At 40.8% G+C, this 13,240-nt stretch overlaps 1 protein-coding gene across 1 annotated transcript; it reads right to left on the bottom strand.

Annotated features, from left to right (window-relative positions):
- Positions 1–8,121: 8,121 nt before the first annotated feature.
- Positions 8,122–9,654, bottom strand: LOC138905771 (uncharacterized). Its single transcript, XM_070194292.1, has 2 exons — positions 9,510–9,654; positions 8,122–8,975 (listed from the first exon to the last, which is right to left on the bottom strand). The coding sequence occupies exons 1-2, from the start codon at positions 9,652–9,654 to the stop codon at positions 8,122–8,124; spliced, it is 999 nt and encodes a 332-aa protein (XP_070050393.1).
- Between the last annotated feature and the right edge of the window lie 3,586 nt (positions 9,655–13,240).

The following is a 13,240-nucleotide window of genomic DNA, read 5'->3' as shown; positions in this document are numbered from 1 at the left end:
CTGTCTCATTTCCCTGAGGTAAAACATCCTCGGTCCCCCTCGGCTCGGGAACTTGGGTCGAAGTCTCCTCCCCGACCTCATCAAGCCTGGACACAGCTGTATCAACTTCCATCGGTACCGAAATATTTTGAATATCGGTGCTAGCTCATGCACGGGCCACCAACCCAGAGTCACCTTATTCTTCTTCTTCTTCTTCTTCTTCTTCTTCTTCTTCTTCTTCTTCTTCTTCTTCTTCTTTTTCTTCTTCTTCTTCTTCTTCTTCTTATTCTTCTTCTTCTTCATCCCTTAGACTCAGGACTGACTCGCGGGATTGTTTTTCCCTTGGGTGTACGGGCCGCTCTCTTCTTGGGTTTCTGACCCTCGGAATTCGAGTCCCTTTTTCTCTTAATGACCTGCACCGATTTCAAGATAGGCGGTAAAGCTTCTTATTTACCGGATTAGGGTCTCATAGCTGCATCTTTTTTGAGACCTACAAAAGGAGAAAATAAGTAAACTCATGCTTCGTATAAACATGTCACCTCGAACGATAGGCAAATCGGTAAGCCAAGATGAAGACTTACCATGAGTAAGAGCCTCCCACATGCCCTTTGACAAATCGTGCCATGTGAGCTCGGCATATGTTGACGTCGAAACCAGGCTTCTGACCTAGTTCTCGAGGTGGGAAACCGCACCCGGCATCTAAGCAACAACTGCATCGAGAAAACCACTTATAAGAAAGTATGAAGAAGTAAAACAACAAGAAAAAATTTAAAATGGGATCATACTTACATTTCATATTCCATTTCTCAGGAAATGGCATGCTCTCAGCCGGGATCAGGTCCGAGGTCTTCACCCAAACGAACCGGCCCATCCAACCCCGATCATTGTCTTCATCTATGCTCGAGGTGAACGCCTTGGTGGCCCGGCGTTGAAGCTTTATCATCCCACCTCGGTAAAGTCAAGGGCTATATAATCTGACGAGGTGGTCGAGGGTAAAGGGAAGCCCGTCGATTTTTCTCACAAAAAATGGAGCAGTATCAGGATCCTCTAGAAAGAAGGATGAATTTGGCCGAGGGTCACTTGGTATTTCTTTCAAAAATTGATGATGACCGGATCGAGGGGACCCAGCATAAAAGGATAAGTGTAAACACTTAGATACCCTTCCACGTGGGTAGTGATCGCTTCCTCCGGTGCCGGTATCACAACCTCTTTGTTTTCCCAATTGCAATCTTTCTTCACCAAATCAAGAAGGTTTTTGGATATCGAGCATATATATATCGATACATGCTCACATCAACCAGAAACCGATGAGGGTTTCTAGACCTTAAAGTCAGAATCAATAACGCACCCCCCGGGAACAAGTTCTTCAAGGTGTGGCTCCACCATCATTTTCTCGCCGCCCGGCCGAAATGAGGAAGCAACCTCTTTTTGTGGAACGGTTATAGATGTTTTGGCTATCTAAATTTCTGTGAACAAAGAAGAAGGGAGATTGAAATATTTGGTGTTTTGAGAATAACAAGCAAAGAAATTCCAAAACCTGGAAATAGGAAGCTTTGGAGAAGGCGAAGAACTGTGAAGATTGGAATGAAAAAGATTTGAAGGTAAAAGTTCAAAATAATGAAGAAGGGGGCTATTTATAGATTTCACAACGACGGTTCAAAATTGGCAGTGGTCGACCATCGACTGACGCGCATTTAATGCCTTGGTAACTGGACCGACGGGATGTTTGTCACATACGTCACAATCGGGCTCGTCGCATACGTCAGTGTTCATCTAGTCGGAAGTTGAAACATCATATCGTTTCTCACCACCTTCTTTCCGAGAAATGAGGGGACTATCTGTATATGATCAAAACCGAGTTTGCCCTTCATGTGACTAAGCATGATTGGAGCATGATGGACCGAGGTTCATCATTATAATATCGAGTTGTGATGTGAAGTTGGGTTGTCAATTTCGAGACCTAGAGACCGATTAATACCGAGATCGAGACCTAGAGACCAATCAATACCGAGATCGAGCAAAGGTTGAACTCGAGACCCAGAGACCGACCATTACTGAGACCGACCAATACTGAGACCGGATAAGATCGAGACCCAGCCAAGGAACAAAAAATCCGTTATAGCCGCATTTGGGGAGAGAATCTCGGCGGAAATCACTGCTTGAATCAAGGAAAAGCTTATTAATTAATCTATCATGGGATCCCCAAAGTAGGATGTCCCCACTATATCAAGAGTGGTTATCATTTGTAAAAGGGGAGACTCATTCATTGACACATTCAGATTTACTGAGATTTACATAACATCTAGCAAATATTATCTTTTTGGGCTTTGATATTGATTCATATTGTTCTCTAATCAATCACTCTCTTTTCAATTTGGGTATGTATTCATTCTTTTTACAATTAAAGTTCGATATATCTTTACTTATTTTTCCAATTTGTACCAAGTTATACCACGTATCCTTATAACTACGTATAAATTCAACTTTATTTATTTTTTGGGTAAATAAATATTAAAGGAAATATATACACAAGTAGAGCAATAACAAGAATTAGTTCCAACGATACTTACTATGGATGCTCAGTGGATCGGCGAGTACCCAATAATTTTTATAATCTTCTCTTTACGCTACCACTGCGTGTGGTAAACTGACCACTACTTGTGGAAATCCGACGACTCCGATCCCCTAAAGCAGTGGTTTCCTTATCCATTTGGTTTTTGTACCACCCTACTGCATCCCAAACATTTAACTTCTCGGTAGTCAAATTGATTTACACTTTATCCAATTCTTCTTTCACTTGCGCCAATTTATCTACTTGACTCCTGATCTACCTATCCTTATCTTCTCCCATTGAATGAAGATTGTTAATCTGTTATCGGTCCAGCACTAATCATTCTTCATATTCCTCACTCATAGATATGATATTAGTTAGATCAGTAGTCATTAACCTTTCTTAAGTATTCTGTAGTTCTCTCTCTTTTGCGGCAAGTGAAGCTCTTACGTCAATATCCACCCTAACCTCCTCCAATGGCGGCATATCGGCGAGGTCCCCCACACACCAAACAACCCAACCATTATATAGACACTTGATTAACTCTACCCCTTGTTAGGTGTTGTCCTAATTTTCTTACCATATTTAGTTTTCCTATCTCTTGAAGGAAAGCAACATATTTACCATAATTGGGGTTTCCTTCTTATAGAAGGAAATTATAAATCTTTCATATTGGCTTGTCCTTTTTATTATAGGAAAAGGTTTGAACTTTCATTATTTGAGGATACTTCCTTCTCATTCAGTAGCATCCACAATATAGCCATATTGGAATTTTTTTCCTTTTTTAAGAAAATTCCACTAGGCATTGTGCCTAGAGTTAATTTTCATATATATAAAAATAAAGATACAATAGTGGAGGGGGGGGGGGGCATAAACTTGACCTCTGAAGATGAGAGAAAACTTGGTCATCCAATTTTGACAACCAAATGAACCCTAAATGTTATGGTAAGTTAGACTTATAGTGATGAACCTAGTGTCTATCCATAGTTGATATACACTTGGGTATACATAACCAGAATGAAGTAAGCCTAGGTCAACTATACAAATGAGTACTAGAAGTCATAAATCTACTAAATAAGTAAACTGGAAGCTACTCTTCCATGTACAATAAGTTCTACCTCTAATAAAGGAGTAGAATATCCCTATGAGATGTGGCAAAAAACATGAGAAAGTAGAGGGAACTATCTTCAACCTTGCTTTGACATTGAGGTCAAGGAAAGCCAGGTTGAAGATAGCTGACAAAAAGGCCCACAGAACTGGGATGAAAGGTTGTTGCTGCTGTCTGGTATTGCTGACAAAAAAGATTGAGCATAGTCCTAGGTTCGAACCCCTAGACTGTTTCTGCTGAAAAAGTAAAGGAGAGGCAGGTTGTTGTTGATGAAACTACTGCCTTGAGACTGGAAGGTGAGAGATTGACTGTTGGTGAAGGGTCCATGGTGTTGGTGTCTTCTGATGGTGATGAATGTGTGCAAATTATGAGCAATAAGGTTGGAAGGATTGCTGATAGTGATTTGTGTACATCATGAAAAACATATCCTTAGAAGCCTATGTCACAAAATGGAAGCCAGATGAGCAATAATGAGTTGGGGGCTTGGTTGAATTGGTGCTCTTTCAGTAGATTGAGCATTCTAGATACTGATACCACACACTGAAAGAGCAACCATTAACCAAGTCTGCTCCCTGTACCTGCAAAAATAGCGAACTTGTTAGCATTGGTGGGGTTCTGTTTGAAGGTTCTTGGGGGATCTGGAATCAGAAGTTGTGTGGATATTTGACTATTGTTGTGACTGGGGGTGTGTGACAAGGGATAGAAACTACAGATACTAGGGGTGAGAAAGGTGAAAGGTTGTTCACATGGCTTGTTAAAGGTTGTTGTTGGAACGGGTGCATTGTTAATGCCATTGATGAGGTATTTTGCTTCATCCAATTGGCATGTTTCCAGAAGAAAGAGAATCATAGATGCTAATACCACACTCTGGGATCATACCAATTGATTGAGCATAAAGAAGTTACCGATACCTGCAAAAAATAAACCAGAGTTAGAGATGAAATAGGCATTTCTACTCAGGTTTGTTTTTCTGTTATTTTCCTGAAGGTCGTATGGGATTGCATTCAGGTTCTCGTGTCTACTGATGCAATTTAGAAGTGGTTGAGTGATTGGTGGCTGATGGTTGAGGGAATATGGTTAGTTTTTTAGCTATTTCTGTGGATTCTTGTTGTTGGATGATAAGAGCAGAGGACAGTTGTAAGATTGTTCCACCAGGTTCTTGTGTGTATTGGTGCAGTAGGTGAGGTGTTCGGGGTAGTAAAATGTAGAGGTTGATGTTGTAGGGAACTGTAGGTTATGTGTGTGTGTGTGTATTGGTGTTTGTTATCTTGTTTGGATATGGGACTTCTGTGAATGTGTTTGGGGTGTTACTACTGGGACTTGAGGATTGATGGATTCTAGGTGAAGCGACATGGAGTATCCAATTACATTGGGGGGATTCCAATAGAATGAGTATCAAAGTTGCTAATACCACACATTGGATTTCCACCAATGATGTTGGCCTTCCTGCTATTCCTGCAAAACAAAAAAGAAAGTTAGTCGAAAGGTGTGGAATTATGATGATCACTGTGTGCTGGGGACTTTGAATCTCTTTGGACAATTAGGACAACTCCCAGATGTTAGTGGTTGTCATCCATAGCCATTGAAATAAGAGGTGGTGGTGTTCATGCATGGTGAGGTTTCTTATGCCTAAAAGATGGGGTGCCCATTTGGTCCAATATGATCTGACCTCTGATGTGGGAAGGGAGGTCAAGCATACTGTTAAAATGAGTAAGTTGGGGAAGATCATGGCGAAGCTTGGATAAGGAGTCTGCAGGGCAGTTTGCTTCCCTGAAGGTGTGTGTGCATCTAATTTCTTCATATTGTTGATAGAGGTGTTGTAGTTGTTGAAGCTGCATCAGAATATTCCATGGGGGTTTGGATGCACTGCTGACCCAGTGTACTAAGAGAGCTGAATCAACTTTAAGATGAATTCTAGTGAATCCATTCTCAATGCACCAATTGACTCAAATTGTACCAGCAGTAGTTTCTGCTAAATTGTTTGTGTCAGTGCCAAGGGGGGAGGTTATGGCATGAATGAATTGACCATGGTGATCCCTAACTATAACTCCAACTCCTATTTTTCCAGGATTTGTGAGGGCACTGCCATCACAGTTCACTTTAACAAACTGAGCTTCGGGTTTTACACATGCCACTTGAGTGGTTGTGGTAACATGTTTTACATTCTCTGCCAAAGTGCAGTTGTCAATCCAGTTAGGAGGCCATTAGATTTGGGGATAGCTGGTCTTGAGAAGAAGAAGGACAACTGAATGGATAGCAAAGAGTACCCCGGTGATGGATGAACTCTTGTTGCCATATTTGGCTCCACATATGTTCTTCCAGAGGTTCCAACATATGATAACCGAAGTGGTATCAAATAGAAGTTTGTGGACTGTATTATTGGTTTTCAGAAGCCACCATTTCATCAAAAGTTATCTGATTGGGAGGTCATCAGTATGAAGTCCAGCAATACCAGAGAATTTCTTCCACACTGTTCTTGCAAAATTCCCTTTACTAAAGATGTGATCAATGGATTCCCCCTAAGATCTAACACAACACACACACACCTGGTAATAGTAGGCCGACCAAAGGAGATAACTCTATCATTAGTAGGCAACTTGTTCCTAAGGGCTCTCCAAAGACAAAAGAACCATTTGAATGGCATTCTTCTATTCCAGATTTTCATATTGGAGAAAAGGTGCTGCTTTTTGTTTCTGATAACTTCCCAGACTGATGCACATGTAAAGTCACCTGTTGTGTGTGGTGTCCATATGGCTTTATCAGGGATGAGGATTGAAGTGAATAAGGGTTTGGAGGATTTGGGGGATTATATGTGTAGGAGCTAAGGCATTCAATTTCTACATGTTCCACTGTCCAGCTTCCCAGAAATGGGAAACTGGAACTTTACCTAGTTTGCCACCACCATTTCTTTGATTTGCTAATGGACCAGTTCTAAGCCAATTGTCCTACCAGAAGCTGATCTCCCCTAAATGCAATCTCTAATGAATGTATTGTTCTGCCTCCTTCCTATTGACAGTGAGTTTCTTCAATGCCTGAGATTGTCCTGTATCCCATTTCTTTGAGATATGATAAGATCTTTGGCAGTACTTAGCCAAAAGGAATATGCTCCACAATGACTGATTAGTTCTAAAATTCCACCATTGCTTGAACTCCATAACTTTGCATACATCCTGAATAGATCTAGTCCCAATGCCTCCTTCTTTCAAGGGGTATGCAATTTTTTACCATGAAGCCCAGTGATATTTATTTCTGTCTTTTTCAACACCCCAGAAAAATTAAGCAGCCATCTTTTCAATTTGTTTCATAACTGTCTTGGGAGGGGAAACAACTAAAAGAAAATGAATGGGAAGGGATTGCAGGACATGTTTGATGAGGGTAACTCTGCCTCCATAAGAAAGCAGCTTGCCATGCCAGCCTCTAATTCTGCCCATCACCTTAGATATTAGACCATTGAAGTACATGATTCTTTTCCTTCCAATGTATAATGGGTACCTCAGGTATGTGATAGGAGATTCCTTTCTAGTAAAACCAGTTATCAGTTGGATTCTGCTCACATTATAATGGAAAACACAGGCTGGAACCATGAAATTACTCTTGTTCTTATTGATTTTCTGGCCAGAGGGGGTTCATAATCACTCAGAATCTTCATGATTTTATGGAGTGAGGATCTGCACCCGGAAGTGAAGATGAAAATATCATCTACAAAGCTGAGATGGTTGACCTGGGGACCTCTCTTTTCCATGTAGAAACCATTGAAAAATTGATCATGGGTGAGGTTGTTGAGCATTCTTGATAGGAGTTCAACACCAATAATGAAAAGGGGAGTGGATAGAGGATCCCCCTACTTCAAACCTCTGGTATACTTAAAGAAACCATGTCCGGTACTATTGACAATAACTGAATACCAATTGTTGGACATTGTCCTCCAAATCATGTCAATGCTAATCTCACAGAACCCCATTTTTCTCAACATAATACAAGTGAAAGCGCATGAGACTCGGTTTTAAGCTTTGGCCATATCAAGCTTGATCACAACATTGGCACCAGTATTTGGCTTTTTGATTCCCTGAATAATTTATGTGCAGGCATAATATTCTTAGAAGTGCTTCTTCCCCTAACAAATCATGATTGATTAGGAGATATGATCTTGGGCAGGATGGGGGCTAATCTGGTGCAAATGACTTTGGAAATGACCTTATTGATAAAGTTACTAAGGCTGATTGGTCTGAATTCTATAAAGGAGTTTGGAAATTCAACTTTAGGCAGGAGAACCGAACAAGCATTGTTCATGTACTTTGGCATAACTCAGCCTCTGAAGTAGGCCAGGACAACATTGAGAAGGTCATGATTGATTATTTCCCAGTATGCTTGGAAAACTTTTCCATTCATTCCATCTGGACCTGTTGCACTATTAGGGTTCATAGAGAAGACCACCTTTTTGAGTTCCTAGAAGGTAGGATCTTTGATGAGTTCAGCATTATCTTCATGGGTGATCATGTTGGGAATATAGTTGAGAAGGTCTTCTCTTATCACCCCTTATTTCAGAAAAGATCTCTTCAAAATATTCACAAGCAGCTTCACCAATAGCCTCATCCCCTTGTATCCACTCCCCTTCCTCATTTTTTAGTTTATGAATGTACAACTTTCTTCTTCTTCCTCGAATTAAGCTGTAAAAGTATCTGGAGTTGGCATCACCATCTTTGAACCAGTGAAGCTGCATTTTCTGCCTTAGAACATCTTTTTCCGTCTTCACATATATTGTATATTGGGCTTGAATCGCATGAAGATCAGCTCTATCAGAAGGATCATTGGTTGATAACCATTTCTCTTCAGCTTCCCTAACCTTTTGTTCAAACACCTTGGGTAGTTGAAAAATGTCACCATATTGTTCTCTTGAGCAAACACTCAGTGCCCTAGAGGTAGTTTTTAATTTCTGGTGAAAAATCCACATAGCACTGCCAGCACTATGTGTGGACCAAATCTGGTGAACTAAGGGTTTGAATAACTCATTTTCAGTCGTGAAATTGAGAAATTTGAAGTACTTCAGATTGTGTTCTTGCCTAACATGAAGTGCCAAAAGGAGGGGAGAGTGGTCAGAACCAGCAGTTGCTAGATGGGTAATGGAGGTGTCAGGAAAGGAGCTTAGCCAATTGTCATTAACCATACCTCTATCCAGTCTTTTCCAACCTATTGAACAGAGGCCTCTACCATTTGACCATGTGTATCTTGGACTATAGAAACCAAGGCCAACAAGCCCACAATCTTCAATCATGCTGAAAAAATCAATGCTCTTCTTCATTGGATATGAGATCCCACCAATATTCTCTTCAACTGAGGCTATAACATTGAAATCACCAATGACACACCAAGGAACAGAACAACTGGTGGATTTCAATCTCAAAGTTTGTCATATAGGAATTCTCATATAAGGTTTACACTTAAGCATAGATAATAGTGACTTGTAAAGGATCATCAGTTTCCACATGTTTGAGTTCAATGGTCATTTGTTATTCATCATGGTCCAACACAATACCACTGAATTCCTGATCCCAAAAAACCCAAATCTTGTCATTAACATTGGCAGTCGCTTTATGCATGGATAGTTGGAGTCTGAAATAGTTGAGTTGATTGGGTTGAATTGAATTGGATTGAAGGAAAGGTTCAAGGACAATAATGAAAGAGAGTTGGTGAAGTTTTTACAGAAGTTTGAGCCTTTCAATAGCTCCAGAGGTTCTTATGCCTGCATTCCAAATGATTATACTAGTCATCAGGAAATGAGGAGGTGTTTGGACTTTTGGGTGGTACTAGGGCCAGTTGCAGCCCTACTTCTAGTGATTCTTGGTGAAGGTCCCATCTGTCTTGGTGACAAACCTTGACTGGCTATCATGTGGTCTTTGTCAGTATCTCCATTAATGGCTCTAATGAGAAGATCACAATGTTGGTCTTCATTCAGGGCCACACTTCCATCTTCTAATTCATCTTTTGAAAGTGTTGGCCTGTACTCATCAAGATCCATTTCCGAAGGAGAGAATCTATTCAATTGGCCATCTCCAGGATCAAGTACATAATGATAATCACTGGGTTAATCAGCTTCTTGTGAGAGCATTCTGTGCTGGGGATTCCTATTAGTATTTGGTTCCTGTTCTTCATTTGTATTGAAAAATTCATCCTTTTTTGATTCCTTGTTAACTAAGAGAGGATGTAGTTCAGGATCATCAACACTTGCCTGTTGTACCTCTATAACTGCATTTTCTTTGTTGGTGACTGCTGAGTCTTTATGAATTCGTAGTGCCTCCTCTTTCCTCTGAAGTGCTCTTCTTTTCTTTTGGCTAGGATTGTTCTTCTTTTCACTCTTAGTGTGGTTGGTGTCTTGCACATAATCCTTTCCTTTACTTTTTTTGATCAATTATTGTTCAATGTCCTTTTCATAACTCACAGGAATTATAGTGTCATGAGAAGGATTAGCAATAGTGGTAGCAGGGGTATGGTCAATCCTATGGTCAGTCATTTGTGCATCAGCACACTCATGCAAAACGTGAGGAATCCCACCCCTATTTAGAACCCCTTCTCTAGTATCTATTATTTCCTCCTGACAGATCTATTTTCCTCCAATAACTTCAGCAGCAGAAATAATAGGGGGAGCAGGGGAAATGGGTTAATTCTGGGCACCAGAATCTGCACTCCTCTCTAGTGGAGCTGGAGGATTGCTAGAAGCCATACCTGAGGTTTGGGGGTCCTGTTACTGATTCTCCTTTGGTATGATCTGATGCTGCTGATTGGTTGGTTGTTTAGCTATGTAAACAACCTGTTGCTTCTTATTGTGAGCACCTCCTTTTGATTTTTTATTTTTCTGTGTTTGCCATTCTTCTTGTGAAGGGTTAGCCCTAGTGTCTTTGGTTCTGTCCTGTTTTGTGCATTATCTTTTGATTGAATGTTCTGTTAGGATTGCTAACCTTCTGAGTTTTGGTTGTTGTTCTGAGTTTGCTACAACTGTGAGTGGTGGACTTGAGCTGATCCTACTGTTTTTTCCTGTTGTGCTTGTGCTTCACTGATCCTTTTCTTTTGTAGGTCTTCATTCTTGGATTATGCAGGACATGAATGAGTAGTGTATCCTAGTAATCTACAGTAGGAGCAATAATCTGGAATGCTTTCATACTGTATCTCTAGCCATTGACCATCCCCATTTTCATCTTGATTGTTATCATAGCCCAACCAAACATGGTGTGGTCTGTCCTTTAAAAGATCGATCTGCATATTAACCTTAGCTACACTTCCCCTTGTTTTTGAAATGGTGCAAGGTCCAGAAATAATGCTTTGCCAATATGAGACAGAAGTGGGGTGAGGATCTCCATGTAATAAAAATGGCATGGGAGTTCTGGGATGACAATCCATACTGGCACAATTGGATAGTCTTCATTTGGCTTAAAAAGAGGTATCCATGCTTCCAACTTCATCATTTGACCTTAGATGTATATGAATTGCTTGTTCCAGACTGTGGCATGATCATATTCATTGTCTAAGTCAATGTAGACATTTTTAGCATTGAAATGGGCAATCTTGACTCCTCTTTTAACTTGATGAAACTTCTTTTAATGACTTCCATTCTAGGCATGGTATTGGAAAATTTCCCTACCACTGTGTATTTGCACATGGTAGCTAAGTTGACCATGTAGTTTTCCTTTTTGAACACAACTGCAGGCATGCCTTGTTTAGTGGTCAGTTTATGGGGGTGAAAGACATTGGTGTTCTTTCTGCTTCAAATCTTGCTCTTATCTTTGTAGCATATGAATGGGTGACTATAAGTGGGGGTGGTTCAACATTGTTGGGGTTCTTTTTGGGTTTTTCTTTTGTTCCAGAAGGCTGGGGTTTTTCTTTGTTAACATCTAGGATGGATGAAGTAGTAATTGTTGCTTGGGAGGTTTGGTTCTGTGGGGGGGTCTTCTTGGAATGTTTGTCAAAGCTTGCTGAGATCTTAGGGTGGTTATTTGTAGAGGTTGGGACAGGTTGTTTTGACTGTTGTAGGCTAGGTTGGGACTTTGGCTCGCTAGTTGTTTGGCCTTACAGCTCAACAAGTGTCATCACACCTTTCTCTTTAGGATCATAGGATTGTAAGGGGGATGTAGTGAGGGTATTTTGCACATTTGCTGCAGGGATTTCATTGTGGTTTTTCTCAATAAGGGTCACAGGTACAACATTGGCACATAGATAAACCAACATGGCAAACTGAGTGGATAAAAGGGTATGATCATCACTTTGGAGGAAGTGTAGTTGAAATTTTCTTTGTCAATTACCTTTTATGTCACATTGTGATATTAGGGAAACATCAGGTTCGATCAAATTAGCTTCAGAACTCTCCTGTGCATTTCGTCGAACACCTGTGACAGTTAAGTCTGCTAGGAGTGTTTTTTGGATTGTTGTATTGATTGAAACATTGTTGAGGCAATTTGATTGCTCATTATCAATCTCCTGAGCATAACGAATAATTTGGCATTGGTCTTGGCCATTTTGGATCGCCGGAACACCATTGCCGGCAACCTGGTGCATTTCTGGGTTCTTGAGCTGATCATGATGATCGAATGCCATAATGGATTGGTCTGAAACTTTTCTTGCATGGTCCTTAGGTGTTGGAGATGAATTTCCAATAGCCAATTGATCATAATTTGGGCCAAAATTGGATTTGTCTTTTTGTCGAACACTTGGAGTGTTCACGCTGTCAGGAATCTTTGATTCCAAAATTAGAGCTTGTGATTGACACCCATGTGAAATTGGAGATGCAATCAGATCCTCCTAATCAAAACGAGCATATTGGTATCGATTTTTCCCCATTTGGACCCCTGGAACACTATCGAAGGCCATTTCTGTTACGCCGGAAATCTGTAACTCGTTGGAGATGATGATTCCCACAATGGAAATGCCTGAAATTTGGTGGAGTGGTGTGCCTGATGATGGAGAAGAGTTTCCATGGCTTGGAATTTTGAAATCTGGCCTAGAACTCGCTTGGGAAATTTCAGAGTATCCCAGGCGATTTTTGTGAACAGTGATCCCTGCGCCTTTTTGGAGATCTGTCACGATTGGGATGTTATTTTGGAATGGGGTTTGTTGGGGGAGGTGTGCATTTATAGGACGTATCTTTTGGTGGTGGTCCGGCGGTTTTTCACCGGTGGACGGAGGCACTGTGGCCATTTCGCCACTGGCATGTTACTGTAGCTTTCAGTCGCCTGTATGGAGAGGATTTTGGAAAGTGGCGCAGGGAAGATGGCTTTTTTTCCATATGGGGTTTGAGAGTCGTGTTTAGGGGGAGAACTTCACGAGACAAGTGTTAGTGTGTCACTTGTGTTTGCCTCTTCGTGGGGTTGTTCTCTCGATATTTTGTACTCTCTTTAATATAGTGGATTGCTCATTTGAGCCGTGGACGTAGGTCAATTGACCGAACCACGTTAAATATTTGTGTCTCTTTTGGTATATTTCTCGTTTGTTGTCTGATTTATCGTCATTCAAAGTTTGCATTACTAGCTTCCGCATGACACCTGACTTTTTCGGTACTAACAAGTGGTATTAGAGCATGGTTCAAGATAGGTTCATCTTGGCAGGTTTAGTTCTAG

The sequence above is a fragment of the Nicotiana tomentosiformis genome, chromosome 2 (assembly GCF_000390325.3).
Source record: "Nicotiana tomentosiformis chromosome 2, ASM39032v3, whole genome shotgun sequence".
Classification (NCBI taxonomy): Eukaryota; Viridiplantae; Streptophyta; class Magnoliopsida; order Solanales; family Solanaceae; genus Nicotiana; species Nicotiana tomentosiformis.
Note: the sequence above shows the minus strand (reverse complement) of the source record. Positions and strands in the feature narration are given on the sequence as shown.

What these genes read in the sequence shown, in the direction of transcription:
- LOC138905771 (XM_070194292.1), bottom strand. Translation starts at nt 9,654, where the DNA reads ATGGATCTTGATGAGTACAGGCCAACACTTTCAAAAGATGAATTAGAA. An exon ending in CCACATGATAGCCAGTCAAG is followed by an intron (nt 8,976 to 9,509) that starts GTTTGTCACCAA and finishes TCAATGTTATAG; the next exon opens with CCTCAGTTGAAGAGAATATT.